Source organism: Lepisosteus oculatus, chromosome 25, assembly GCF_040954835.1.
Source record: "Lepisosteus oculatus isolate fLepOcu1 chromosome 25, fLepOcu1.hap2, whole genome shotgun sequence".
Lineage (NCBI taxonomy): Eukaryota > Metazoa > Chordata > Actinopteri > Semionotiformes > Lepisosteidae > Lepisosteus > Lepisosteus oculatus.
Window position 1 is genome coordinate 886,770 of NC_090720.1, and position 14,740 is coordinate 901,509.

The 14,740-nt window shown below is 53.0% G+C and overlaps 1 protein-coding gene across 17 annotated transcripts in view; it reads right to left on the reverse strand.

Annotated features, from left to right (window-relative positions):
• Positions 1-14,740, reverse strand: part of agrn (agrin) — a 165,370-nt gene that overhangs the window by 63,875 nt on the left and 86,755 nt on the right. For 10 of the 17 annotated variants that reach the window (XM_069183835.1, XM_069183836.1, XM_069183833.1 and 7 more), the window contains 2 exons: positions 4,045-4,098; positions 1,664-1,876 (listed from right to left, as the gene is read on the reverse strand). In XM_069183835.1, coding sequence (XP_069039936.1) covers positions 1,664-1,876; positions 4,045-4,098 — 267 coding nt within the window. The remainder of the gene's footprint in view (positions 1-1,663; positions 1,877-4,044; positions 4,099-14,740) is intronic. The other 7 variants (XM_069183838.1, XM_069183841.1, XM_069183849.1 and 4 more) reach the window with 1 other exon arrangement.

Consider the following 14,740-nt stretch of genomic DNA (forward strand, 5'->3'; position numbering starts at 1 on the left):
CCGAAGCCAGCGCCACGTCCAGCCGGTGCCAAGCCAGGTCAGAGGTCAGAGGTCACCTGAGGTCACACGCCGGCACGTGGGAAGTGTGCTGGAAAGACCCGGGTGCTCCACAGACAGGTGGGCAGGGAAACAGGGAAACGAGGATCTGTACTTTCTTGGCGCAGGCCGACTGTGTTTGCGCAATGCCCTGTCGGACGGAACCATCATGACCGGCGACCAGCGAGCAAGAGTGTGCGCCCATCTTCGTCCTCTCCTGGCTCCGGCCTGGAGATCGCAGGCGGCAGGCGAGCTTTCTCACCGGCGTGCGTGTGAGCGCAGGGGACGGCCCCACCTGAAGGGGGAGACACGTCCCTCGATAGCGCTGGAGAAGAGGAGCGGGCTTAGTGGGTGGGGAAATGAAATCCAAAACCGTACTGCGATTAGAGACCTGAAGGAAAGAGACATCTCATTGCTCACGTTCGATTGAGCACCAGCTGCAGCAAATCTGTTTGCATTACAAACCTGGCAGAAGCCCTGAAAAACAAACTTCTCTCTAACAGGTATTCGATATCTGCTTTCATCGCAGTGCTGAGGCATCACCTCATCGAGTTTTTCACGCCTCGGTGCTGGAGCTGTACCCCCGGGGGGGCAACGAGCGCGCTCACAGGCCGGGGACGCCCGGCTGACGATCAATTCTGCCTCCCGCGGCAGACTGAGGAGCTGCCCTCGGAGTGTCCGCCGTTCCGCACGGCTGGGGCGCGGGATCAGCTCTGAAAGGCGCTCGATGCCACCGGAGACCATGTTTACTGGTCTCGGAGCTCAATCTGATGAAAAGAGCCTCCGGCCCCCCGATCCCTCCCAGGCAGACCAATTCCCAGGGCTCCTCGACGCCACGCTAGCTTCTCGATTTTCAATCTCAATGTAATAACTGTGTAGATTAGCTGTTTTAACGATTGTAGAAGACAGTGATGCACTGCATAGCACAGCAAGCAAAAGGGCTTGCTGCAATCCGAAACGGACCCTCCAACTCAAAGATCTCTCGGACAGCTCCATCCCTCACTCCGTAACAGCCAGTAAAGGACTCCCCGCCTTAACCCTTCAGCTCAAGCATGAAGTGAGTCTATTTCAGGACAGCCAGCGCCACAAACACCAAGTGAAATGAAGCAGTTTGTGAGCAGGTTGGTCATTTCAAAGACCTCCACTGCTTGCAGCATAAAGACCTGCATCTGTCCCCCTGTCCTGCGAGGTTCTGAGTTCCTGACTAGGTGTGGCTGAACTGCTGCCAGTGGGCGGCAGATATTTGGGCCCTGGCGGCTCTGAGCGCGTGACACTCCGCAAACACACACACACAGATCCCAGACCCCCGTTCCAGGTCCAGTCATTAGGTCTCCTCCGCAGCCTCGGCAGCTGCGCTGCTCCACCGCATAACTGCAGCTCTTCTGCCGCGCGCGGGCAGCCCTGCGGCGTGGCTGATCCGACACGCGCCCACTGTGCGAATTGAAAAAAAACCCACAGGCGCACACAGGAAAACAACAGTCCTGGGCCCTGTGACTCACGCAGGGAGGGCCGGCATTCGCTTGCACTGTGAAGTGCTGGGAAGAGTAGTGGCTATGATACTGGGGTACCGCACCGCAGGGCGCAGGCAGCAGTGGGGGTGTGGTGTATTTGGCGACGCTCCACCTACCGCAGGACCCCTTGCGCACAACCTTGAGCCTCCTCTGCGTGGCGCACTGGGCCTTCTCCAGCTCGCACTCGTTGGAGTAGGTGGAAGAGTCGGAGCCGCAGACCGGCGCCACCACGGGCGGGCAGGTCTTCTTGCACACACACTCCCCCTTGGAGGGGTCCGCGGGGTCCCTCTCGCACACCGCCCCGAATCCGCACAGCATCCCTCTGCACCCTGCAGGAAGAGGAGACAGAAGACACTCAGGACCCAGCCTTCGCAAGCGCTTCGGTTCTCGGCGAGTTGGGACGCCCTCCCCCGTTTCTCCGCGCCTGCCTGGGGGGCGTCTCCCCGCCCGACCCCCCCCTACCCCCGCTCACCGCCTGCGTCTGCTGTGAGGACACCCCACCGCACTGCAGGACACCGTATCCCACAGCTAGAGGAGCAGCCGGCTCCAGTGGACATTTCCATTCAGTGCAACAGGAGACACTTCCCTGCATGGAATATCGTGTGAAGTGTGAAGCCAACACATTGATCGCCAGCTTGAATCGATCGTGGCATCCCTATAGAATTCAGGTGCTAGCACTGTCCCCTCCAGGCTCAGGAAGACCTCATGCTACAGTAGTTCTGCTTCTGGGCTCTGGGAAGCAGCGCAGGATGGGCCGGATGCCATCATCAGGTGAATTCAGCTGCACCTTCCTGAGCCTGCCCACCCGGACGAGCCCTGCAGCGTGTGCCCGGCCAAGGGCAGAGTGAGGGGCGAGTCAGCGCAGTGAAGTCACGGCGAGGGTGAAGCGAGGAGGAGCTGGGGGGGGGGGGCTGTGGGAATCCTGGGTAAAACACACACACAGCGCAGGCAGGGCCAGCGCCCCGGACCCTGCAGAGCTCCTGCGCAGACCTCCAGGGCCCGACTCCCCCCAGCGGCTGGGAGAGGCAGACTCCGGCAACCCCCCGAGCTGACAGCCCCCCGCTACGAGTCTTCCCACTGCCATCCCAAAGAATACCAGGCTGTCCGTCACAGCCCAGTCTCTCCCCTCGAGGAGGGACGGAGGTAGGAGCCAGGGTGAAACAAAGACACGCAGAACAGGAAAGCAGACGGGAAGAGCGCTACAGCAGCTATATCGAGAGCCGCAGGAGAGCGCGTTACTGAGGGGGAAGGTTATGTGAGCAGGTGCTCCGTGCTCTGCAGGCACACATCCTCCCTGGTCCCGTCTCCTCTTGGAGAGCACGAGCGGCCTGAGCACTGCCTACGCGTGCCCTTCCCGAAAACCCAAGGGCCGGCATCGCGGCTCCGCGGGCCTCCGCCAACGACCTCTGCAGACGCCAAGGCAACGTCCTTCCTCTTAACCGAGCTCCTGCCCCGTTTTGAAAAGAAGAAATCATCGCAGTACAGGTTCATAAGAGCAGCTCCAGACCGAAGGAGGCCCTTCAGCCAGTTAGCCTGTTTGGCAGTTCAGTAGTCAGCTGGCTCTTGTGTGTGCTGGAAGAAGCCCAGAGTTCCCACTTCTGGTTCCTGTTCTCTTCTGATTGTGAAGACGCCCACAGGGCGAGCTTTGTCAGAGCCCCAGGGGATTGTGAGTACCTGTAGCAGGTAAGGGTGAGAGGAGAGGAAAGATCCGCAGGGCAGAGCAGAGAGCAAGATCAGTTCTGCCACCTTAACCAGCGGGAGAGAAGACACAGAGAACAGCGGAGAGCCTGCAGGGCCCCGCGAGGCCGATTAGAACACCTGAGCATCGAGGTTCAGCTCGACAGTAACAGCGTTAATGGTGACAGCGAGCTCCCCTGTCCCAGGCTGTCTTTGCGCACAGCAAGGGGAGCTGACTGGGACTGCTTTCAGCCTGCAGAAGCTCCTCCACCACCCACGGAGAAGCAGTGAGTCTGCCTGACAGAACCGCGACTTCCTGACTCCAGGACATTGCTGTCCTGGTGCACTCTCAGGATTATTCATGATAATTCGTAGACGGCACAAGCACATTCACCCAAGACTTTTTGCGGAACTAAACGGTTATTATAGAAAATACAGGCTTATATTAAATCAAGAAATTAATTAGAGGATTAAACCCAAAGGTGTAAAAACTGCAGGTGCAATATTAGTACAGGGTAAAAAATAACTGAATGCTGCATTTCAGAAAAGCTAATTTGTACAGTTAATGACAGATCTTAATAACCCGAATCAGCTCATTACTGGTTTAATAGGACCAATTTCACAGCTTCTTCCAGCTGCTCAGTGGCTGGATCTCTAAGGAGACCCCAAATGTGGAACACACCGGCCCTCAGGGGCCGAGGCTGGACGGCCCTGGTTTGAGGGCTCCTGAAACTGCATTCAAAGAAATCAGAAAGGGCGAAGATGACAAGGAAGTTCAAGAAACCCTCACTCCAAAGGGGAACAGAAAAAGGACACTCACAAGGGGCAAATCCAGATGTTTTGATGTTGCCATAAGCTCCACAGCTGTTGAACACTAAAATGATAAAATAGGATTCACAGTCAGAAGCTTTTTTAATGACTCCAAATGAATAAACTGAATGGTATCCTGTAACCCTGCTGGCTGACGACTGCTTCCGAAGCAGATGGGCTTCCTCCGTGCCCGGAAAAGGAGCCGGAGGGGAGATCTCAGATTCAACATTTGGACTGTGTGCTGAGCGAACCGAAGCAGATCGCCCTGGCAAGGCCCGGCTCTGACCAGGGCCTCTGGGGGCTGGACGCCGGGCCCCTGCCCTCCCTGGCGCGCCACGGCCCGAACCGCTGCGCTCTCGGCCGGATCAGTGCCATCGGAACGACAGCGGCTGGCTGTGACGACTGGATTGCGGGGTCGTCGTGGAAACGGTCATGGAAGCTAGTTCAGCAAAATGGGGGGCAGGGGGGTTTAAGGAAAACAAACAGAAACAAACAGCACACACCCCCTGTCTGCACCCCAACAAGCACACAGCCCCTGTCTGCACCCCAACAAGCACACAGCCCCTGTCTGCACCCCAACAAGCACACAGCCCCTGTTCTGCACCCCAACAAGCACACAGCCCCTGTTCTGCACCCCAACAAGCACACACATCCTGTCTGCACCCCAACAAGCACACACCCCCTGTCTGCACCCCAACAAGCACACAGCCCCTGTGCTCAGGCTCAGGTCAGAACCAGAACCTCATCTGTCTGCCAGCATCAAACAAACTGTCCAGCCCAGCAAGGCCACAGCGGGGCTCTGAGTACCAGCACAGAGAGGCCTTCAATGACAGGCAGGGCAGTTCTGCAGCAGGGAGGGGGGCAGCGCCCCCAGCACGGCCTCTTCTGGTCTGACCGCACTCATGCCGAGCAATTTCACCGGCACAGGCACAGGCAGCTCCTCTACAGGTACTGCTGCACACCCACTGGTGCTCCAGGCACGCAGCTGACAAGCTCTCGGGAGCCAGAGGAGACGCCCACCACACTTCCCAAAGGGCGAAGGAAGCAGCAAAGAGGATCAGCGGAGCTCCTGGGGATCCAGGCGCACTCATGCACAGGCCCACACAAACACTACAGCCATGCAACAGCGGCCAGCTGCTGGGCCCCCCGCGGACTCTCCGGGAGGAGCCCCCTTCCCTCCCATCTCCCTGCGTAAACGGCAGCACCAATCCCAGCGCCTCAGTCTCCTCACTGAACTGGGAAATGGCTCTTCCCCAGCTCAACGGGGATTGAAATTTACTGCCAGAGGATCTCAGTGAAACAGTCCCAAGCCTCCCTTAAAAAAAAAAAAGATAAATAAAATGAAAACTAATAAAACACAACAAGTGCAGAGCCCTGCCTGCGCGGAGACAGCGGCAGTGCCCCTGAAGCTCAGAGGGGAACAGGAGTCCGGCACAGTCCTCTCTTTCCAAAGATGCAAGCAGGTACTCTACCAGCAAACAATTAAGCCCTTGTGGAAATCAAACCCTTTAACGGAAGGAGATAAGGTGTCGTCTTCTCGTCTCTCACACACACCTCCTACTTTCCTACATAACTGGCGTGTCTGTTTGGTCCAGGGAGGCTGTATTAATAATTCAGAGATATTAGAAGCCCCGATTCTGTCACCTTTCATCTCCAACACAAAAGAAAGCAGGCGAGCTCCAAACAGATTACAACTTCCTGAAATATACATGAATAAACCAGCATCGCCTTTGGCAGGCGCACCGCGGGATTAAATTATTCACACAGTCGAGGGCCAGCGTCACAGTGAAGTGCTCTCACTCTCTCTGCCTCCATCTCCACCATCCTGCTTTCGGTTCACTCTTCCTCCTCCCTGTGACGAAGCTGTGTGGCTCCCCAGGAAAGTGCTACTATCTCCAGCGCTGCAGGCAGGGAAGACAGTGATGGGGGCTCGCTCCTGACGATGTCTGCCCTGAACCCCAGTTTTTCTGGGTGGCTCTGTGCCCCAGCAGATCCAACTGGAGTGCAGCAGAACTCAGGCCAGCTCTCTCCAGCAAACCCTAACAGAACCCAGCAGAGCCCAGCGGAGCCCCCAGCACAGACGGGCTGCAACACAGACGCAAGCTCGGATGGCAGCCCGAGTAAAGCCTATGTGATCTCACAGAAAGCAGGCGTGGTCAATACAAAAGCAGATCAATAACCACAATTCACTCTATATTCTCTCTCACGGCCCGTCCAGAAAAAAAGAAAGCAACTGAATCAATAATAAACTTGTTTTTAAACTCAAGTGCCAGTCACAGTACAATACGGCCCTTTAAGCCCTTCGGTATTTTGACAAGTGCTAGCTCATTTAAGCTGCTGTCACACTGTACTTCTTTCTGGCTGTTTAATAACTCTCTCTGAGGAAAACAGAGCATTTAATTTTAACTCGCAACGTGCTTTTTTCCCTATCAGTCATGCTTCGCTTCCCTCCCACAGACACACACACATCTGGGAACTCGGAGAAACAAAGGACGCGGTGCCAGTTCTGCAAGCACACACTGCTGCGCGCTGTGTAGGATACGGCGCAGAAACCGATCACCGAACTCGCTGTGTGCCGCGTGAATCAAGTGGCATCCGCGGGCTCGCTGCTCGTGAATTTCTCTTTAGTCACCTCACACCCCTGGGAGATTGTGCACATGCAGGAAATGACGTGCTGCAGCCAACAGGAAGATTCAATAACCACGGCCCTGCTGCTGAGCCCCCGACCCTCTCTAATTTCTCCCCTTTCTTCTTCTTTAAACATCCTTGGCTTTGCATTGTAAAAAAAAGCTTCAGGTTTCTGATCGTTTCCTCTTTCAGGCAGAGATTCTGTCAAGAAACACAGCTAATTGGGGCTCCTTTCATCCGATTTCCACGCTAATTTTAAAGGGCCGTATGATGTGTGCGTTGAAACATTTTACAGCCAAGAGAGAGGACCTGTTTAATGAATCATTAATCCGTTTTTTCTGTCCCTGTCTTTTCACGTTTAAGTCTAAAAATAACAATTTTGCCTTTCAAATCCAATTCCGCTGCAGGAGTGGCCTAGAAATTTTCAACGGCAGTTTTAGCCCAGCAAATCCAGCCTTGATTACTCCTTGAGATATTCATGTTATTGATGCTTTCTTTCTAGTCTTTTTGTACAGCAATCCCCCCGAGACACTCAATTCACACCCCCTTATTTTCTTTACATTTCCGCAGAAGTGAAGGAGAAGATGAGACGCTGCAGAGCCGAGTGACTGCTGGAGGTGTCATTGAGGAGACGATGTCATTACGAGGTGAGGGCTGCTGTCAGCCGACTGCACCGGCGAGGCACTTTGACCCCAGACACTCCGGGTCAGGAGCCGGGTCCGAGGCCACGAGACAGAAAGGGATCGGTTTCCTCGTGAGAGATTCAATTATTTTAGCACTTGAAAAGAAAGCTCAAGCCGCACTTAAGTTTATCCTGCAGGTCTACTTCTGAAGCAGTAATTGCGGAACAGATGTAGCTCAGTCCTCTCCGCTCCCCAGCAGCTCCTCAGCGCAGTGAACAGATGGAGCTCTCTCCTGCCACTCCTCTACAGCAGCACTTTACCACCAGGACGGCCGGCTCGGGCACGGCCTGGAGCCCAGCTTCCCGGAAACCCCAGGTCTTGTACCCGTGGAGCCGAGGGAACGCGCTGCTCTCTCCCAGGTCCGTTCTGCAGGCCTGGCCACATTAATTGCCTGCTATGCAGATTATGGAAATGAAACATCAGTGTCTAATTAAGCAAATGCATTACAATAAGTGACCGATGAGGAATAATTCCATTATAATAACCACCATGAAAGAATGAATTAATTAGAGCCTCCAAATAGCTTGAAAGAGCCCCTTCAGCTCTGCAGGGCAATGCACCAATTTCAATTTCAGGGGCCGAACAATAGGGGAAAGAAAACCTCATTAAAACAATGTTGAATCTTTAATGTCAACAGCGTATTGTGATGGAATAAAGGTTTTCTCCCCATAAGAAAAACCTCCCCGCGCACTACAGGACGCTGAAGGGTACTGATGCCACAGGAACGCCTGAGGAATTTCTACTCAGGCTGCCTGCAAGCAGAGCAAGCAATTTATCTAAAACGCCAGACTCCACGGGCTCGTGGCATAAACGGTGCCATTGCTGTTGTGCATGTTTTAAAAACTCTCCGTCTTATTTACTGCCCAACGTGGCCAGAATGATAGAGGGCGAGTCTGCTGCAATTATCTCCAGGAGGGCCACTTGCTCTGCCTCCCCTCATCCTCGGCCCAGCCCCGGCTCATGGATAACACAGATACCAGGGGGCATAAATATTTCATGCTCGCGTTTCACTAAGCAGGTGCTTCTTCCAAACTCGATCCTCCGGGAGGGCCGTGCACCAGCCCGTGGGCACGGGAGCGCGTCTGGAAGGCACTAAAGGGTTATCCCAGGAAGCAAAGGTCACCATGAATTGTGCATGAGGCTTGGGCAGAGGTTGCCATGGAGACGAACGAGACTCACTCCAGCACAGACCCTCAAACGAGCGCGTTAACTCTTCACAAGGCTGACGGGCGCGATATAAATATTCAGTAGGGCGCTCGCTGTTTAATTAATTTATTTATGTAAAAGGAGGGTGTTTTTATAAGGCTTGCTAATGTGTGACGTGCTTGAAAAACTGTCAGGCAGCAACCCGCCTGGCTGGAGAGCTGCTACAGAGGCGCTGTGTGTTTCCGAGGCATAAAACAGGCAACTAAAAGGAGAAAAAAAAGCCTTTTTCTCTGGTGCCATCTGTCACAACAGTCACGACCCAAACACCCGGCGCTTCTCGTCTGCGAGGCTCGCAGGAAGGTCTGCCGGCTGAGGGGACGCACTCGCAGCCTGCTGTTCCGGATCCGGAGGCCCCTGTGGACCGGCGGGTTCCCCCCCAGGCCCAGCACATCTGCCTGCTGCTCCAGCGCTCAGGTGAGTCCTGCGCACTCTCAGTGCCTCCCAGCACACCACACACACGCCCCCCCACTCCCGCCACCCTCCCATCGCTGACGGCTGGCCCGGGGGCAGGGGGTCACTGCCGCTCAAGCAGACCCCTCGTCCCGGCCGCCAGTCCTACAGCGCAGCGAGGAGCCCAGAGGAAAGAGAGGCTGACAGGCAGGCCGGTGAGACCCTGAGTCTGCACAGGATTCTGGGACCGGCAAGCTCCAGCTGAGGGCTGCCGTTCGCACTTCGAGATGGCTCTCAGAAAAGGAGACACCTGGACAGCATTTTATTAGAGCTGAATCCTTTCCTTGAAGATGCTGAAGAGCCACTCTGCAATGCACAGGTTTATTTCTAAATCTAGCACTACACTGCCTCTCGTGCACACAGGCAGACACAGGCAGCCCAACGTGACCTCTGCCCATTGCCCAGCTGCACATCACACAGCAGCTGGTCACTAATTACCATTCAGCATTCCGACCGTCATCTGTTACTGATAACAATCATTACCAATAGGATACTGGGAGAAGTTTCCAAGGCGATTAGTGTTTGTCCGTTATGTAGGATCACATCAACATATGTCTTCTTCCTCATCTGTTTAATGAAAGGCTTAGGCAACAAACCTAATTAAAAAATACCAATAAAAATGATATTACTTTTCCTTACTCAAACAACAACACTGCTAAAGCCAGTTCTTCCTGTGCAACATTTGCTTATGAAATCTGGCTACTGAATGCAACCACATCTGAGTAACAAATTGCACCTCGTCTCTGTTCCTGCAAATAATATGAGGGTGGTTTTACGAATGAATTTGAAAAGAAAGCTCATACCATGTTGACATCTATCCCCACACTTTATTCCTCACTCGGTTATTTATTTCAAATCTAGGACAGTCAGTGTTTGCAGATTGCTCTGACTAGAGTGGACTTTAATAATTCATGCGTATAGAACACAGATCCCCAGACTTGTGTGCTACATCCATATATACCGTGTATACATACCCCACCTCATAAGAAGATTCACAACAAGATGAACTTGCTCATATTTAGTCTAAACCCCGTCTCAAAAAGGAAGCTGGAAAGAGAAACTCAATTAATTATAAAGTTGCTCTGGCCTGCATTATTATAAAAGGCACTCGGGCCTGCTGACAGAGAGTACACAGCCCGAGTTTATTTCCATTCAAACGCCACTCGATTTAATTCACAGAGTGCTGAAAAAAGATTTCAAGAACCTGGTTTTGTCACCTGTTCAAGGTTTCCCTCTTTTGCAGTTCTGACCCCAGAGAACCGAGCATGTGATGCTGCACGTGGAGTCACATCACCTAGGAGTCTTCCCACCTGCAGGAGCTGAGAAAACCATCTGGAGTGCAGAGCCCCTGAGTAAGAAGGGGGACCCAGGGAAAGGTCTGCAGACGAGAGGGGCCATGTGGCCCATCTGTCCACTCGTTTAGATTCACATCTCAGATTTCACCCAGCTGGTTCTTAAAGTGGCCCAGGCTGGGAAGCAGGTTGCAGACACCCACTGCTCTTTGAGTAAAGAAGTGTTTCTCTGTGCTGAATGTATTCCTTTTAATTTGTCAGTTATCCTAATCACTACTGAGTGTGAAAAAGTCCCCTAGAACAGGGGTACTTAACCTGGGGCGCCCCCAGGCCCTGTGGGTGAGAGATGCTCTTTCTGGGGGTGCCAGATTAGTTTAAGAAGGTCAATCACTGAAAAAAGTGTAGAAGGAAATTGCTTTTGAACAAAGGTGCGAGGGCTTATTTTGATAGGATTCACTGCAGAATGACCCCAACACTCTCACAGATTAAAAAGAAAAAAACGTGAGCACAATTAACAACTCTCTGATCACCTAATAAATCCAGCTGCATCATTATATGACTCCAAAGTCAAGGAACCTGAAATGAATTTCTGTGGAGAACATAGCTGCGCAGAGGCCCGTTCTGGTGCTTGAGGGTTTATTTTTTTGAGTCCATTAACATAGAATTTTGCCAACCCTTGAATTTCAATCACACACGTTCATGAAATATTGCCCCACTCCTGTCTCATCATCTATAGGGCTTTTCACAGCCCTGCACTGCTTTGCTGCCTGACCCCAGGGATTAATAGAATCTCTGACAACGAGGCTGTGCAAATTTACTGCTCAAGCTGGCAAAAATCAATTCCTGTCCCTGTCTCCCAGTCTGCACACACAGAAGAGAGGGCGCCGCTGGGGCAGGCCGAGAGGCCCCCATTTCAGAGGGGCAGAGGGCATCACCCAGTGTTGTGTCTGTGTCTGCGAGCGTGTCAGTTTGTGTTGTGTGTCCTTGCGTGTGTACGTGATGTGTGTGCGAGTCAGTACTTTTTGTGTGTCTGTGTATACCTCACTTTGTGCTGTGTGCCCGCGTACTAGATGGTGTTGTGTGTGCGTGTCAGCTGGCACTGTGTGTGCGTGTCTGCTAGTGTTGTTGTGTATGTGTCGGCCAGTGTTGTGCGTGTGTCAGCCGGTGTGTGCGTGTGTCAGCTGGTGTTCTGCGTGTGTCAGACGGTGTTGTGTGTGTGTCAGCTGGTGTTGTGCGTGTATCAGATGGTGTTGTGTGTGTGTCAGCTGGTGTTGTGCGTGTGTAAGATGGTGTTGTGTGTATGTCAGCTGGTGTTGTGTGTACTGTATGTGTCAGCTGGTGTGTGTCTGCACAGTGTATGAGGGATAGCTCAGTTCAGTTCCCCCTTAACGCTCAAGGCTAACACTGACTCTGAGTCCCAGCAGCTCTGGAGCTCAGGGACACGGACAGGGGACGAAGAGTGAGGATGGAGCAGTAGAACTGGCTGAGAGGCAGCGTGTCTATAAAATATCCTCTCCACAGCAGTGACCACGCACATGGTTACAAGAAAACAGCCTCTGCATCCTCCCCTCCTTCAGCTTCAGCTGACCTCTTCTCAAACCGCAGCAACGTTCAGATCTGTTCTCTCTTATCCCCACACCCTGTCTTCCCTCCCGCCTCCCATCTCCCACACTGGCTCCTGGTCCTGGGTCCTTATTTCGACCATCCGGGTCCAGAGTTCTGGTCCATCAAGAGAGAGCCCCACAGGCTTCAATCAAGGGCACCAGCGCCACGATTCCTGCACACATGAAAAGAGCCCTGGTGGGGCCAGGCTCCCCTCGGCCCGTCACAGCGCCGGTCTGAGGAGGCAGGAAGCAGAGGGGCAGCTTTGCGTCTCCGGCAGCTCGTGTGCCTGAGCAAGCCGGCGGCGTCCACCGCCTGCCCTGAGCAGGACTCCCTACCTCCCGCGCCTCGCTCCCTCCAGCTCTCTGCCTTTCCCGACGCTCCGGCGCCTCTTCATCCTGCTCCTGCACTCGCTTTCATTATGCAAATCAGACAGATGCCAGGTTCTCGTGAGGCTGAGGAAGTGTCTGCATACCAAACAGGTTCTATTTGTTCGGTTTCAATTAGAGAACTCAAGGTATATCATTAACCAGCGTGGAGGAAAAAAAAAAACGCCAGCCCAGCTGGGTCGAGCATCTCTCTCTCTCTCCCTCCGTGTTTCTCTTCGAGTCGGCCCGTGGTCACAGGGCTGCCGGCCGGGCCAGTCTCGTTAAGAAGGAAAGAGGAAAAGCGGGTGCGAGTGAGCTGTAAGATCTCCTCTCTGAGAAAGCTCCTGGAGCCGCCAGCCCCCTGCAGGTGTCTCACAGACGGGCCGAACAGCAGCAAGTGTCAATAAAATTTGGCTGCAAGCCTTCTTGAGCGGCCTAAGCACCTTGTCATAATTGTGTGCAGCGGCGCGGAGCACACATGTCAAACAAGCCATTAAGGGAGCCGGGGAAACAATACAAATTAGATTAGGATGAAGTGGAATCCTTTACAGACAGGTCTGATAGCTGACAGTGCAGCTGGGAGAAAATACACCCTCAGCTCTCAGGCAGCTATCGAGCTTATTTATAGGGCGAGATGTAGGTTATTGTCACAGTGAGCCGGCGTTGTGTTTTTCCCCCCCCAAAAGCTCGGTTTTAGTTGCTGGCATTAACGCATTCTCTCAAAAAACAACAACTGCCAATCGTCTCCGGTACAAACATTTCAAAAAAGACCATGAAAATGAATGCCATGCAGCAAGCGTTAGAGCACAGATTTCTAGCTTTCCCAGGAAATCGCAGGCATACGATACAGACAGATAGACCGAGACCTGTGCCCGAGCCCAGCCCAACTGCCAGGCCTTGGAGGATACTTAACTCACGCTACCAGGCCATCGCGTGCAAAATGTCAAGTGGTCAAGCAGTTCGCCTTTGATAACCATTCAACCCTGTTTCATGCCCACACAGGGACCACAGCCGGCACGGAGAGGCCGACTGCACCAGCCTGTGGAGGTCGAGATCAGACAGCACGCAGGCAAGAGACAGACAAGCCTGGCCTTGGGTTATCATGACTTTATGCCTTACGAACAGGCCACACTGACTTCAGATGCGACCCTTTCTAGTCACGGAACAGTGTGTTTTTCAAACACTGGAGCACTGCTGGGCAGAGGGAGCAAGCTGAGCTCCAGCTGCATGCCTTTTGCACGCTGTGCTAACTCTGGTTATCTCTTACACTGGGCTGTGAGTGACAGCTTCAGCTATGATATAAACCAAAGCAGACATGAAGTGCTTCCTTTGGCAAGAAATCATCTTAGCTACAGATGTCTTTAACAGCTCATTTATGCATTCTGGGCTCCCTTTCGTAGCTTTCCACAGATCAATATCAACTGCCCTCACGTCTTCTGAAGAGCTCCGTGTCAGACACACTAATAGTCTTGAGAAGGCAGTGTCAAAACAGACTTGATGGGGTTTTCTCTCCTGCTTTGAGAACTAATTTTATTCACCTGGCTGAATGTGCTGGTTTAGTGTCCAGCGCTCCCAGGAGATCGTGAAGAGGGCTGGTGAAGGAAGAGCTGTGTCTGTGCACTGTGGAGGCTCCTTATAAAAACATACCATGGTACAGCAGGTAAAAGCAGAGTAAAGGACAATGGAAGCATGAGAGAGAGATGCCAGAAATACAAACCATGGAAAAGCAAGATAAATCCCCAAAATTGCATCAGCACAGCCACAGAAAAACAACAAAACTCATAGAAATGCCACAGTGGCAGACCATGAGCAGAGGAGTTTCTTTAGCTCATACCCAACACAGCAGTCTCGCAGGAGGCTGTGATGGTGCCCCACTGCTTCAATAAAGCCCTGCCTCATTCGGGGCAGCTCAGTGTATCTGGAGGATAATACTGAGTTATTCAGGAGCCCACCTAAGGGTGATATCTCCTCCTTTTGATATCTCTCTGCCGTATGGTCCCACACACCCAAAAGATGAAAAAGATTTCGGACTCTTTTGTATGAAATCCATGACATGAAAAGATTTAATTAAGATAGCGCTCTGTAGCAATAATTAATCCTGCTCCTTCTGCGCGCCTGTCTCACTGTCAAAATGCAGAGAGATTGAATTAATTAAGGGAGTGCTGCCCGGGGTGGGTGCAGGAGAAGGGTGGGGGGGGTCTTGGGCAAAATCCTCCCCCTGGACAGACAGGCAAGGTGCTGACCTGCGCCGGGGACAGACGTGCCGCAAGACGATGTGGCCATCTAAACTGCTTTTCAATTCTGATGCAAACTGCAGTCTCAGGTCCAGAGAAGCCCCCGAGAGAACAGTGCCAAATAACTAACGTAAATTGATGTCAGAGGTTAAATTGGAGTGAATCAAATTACTTTTGCTCTTCCCGTAATTTCTGTTTTCCCTGTGGAGCGTGAGGATGGTGTGAGGCCTGTGCTACAGTCAC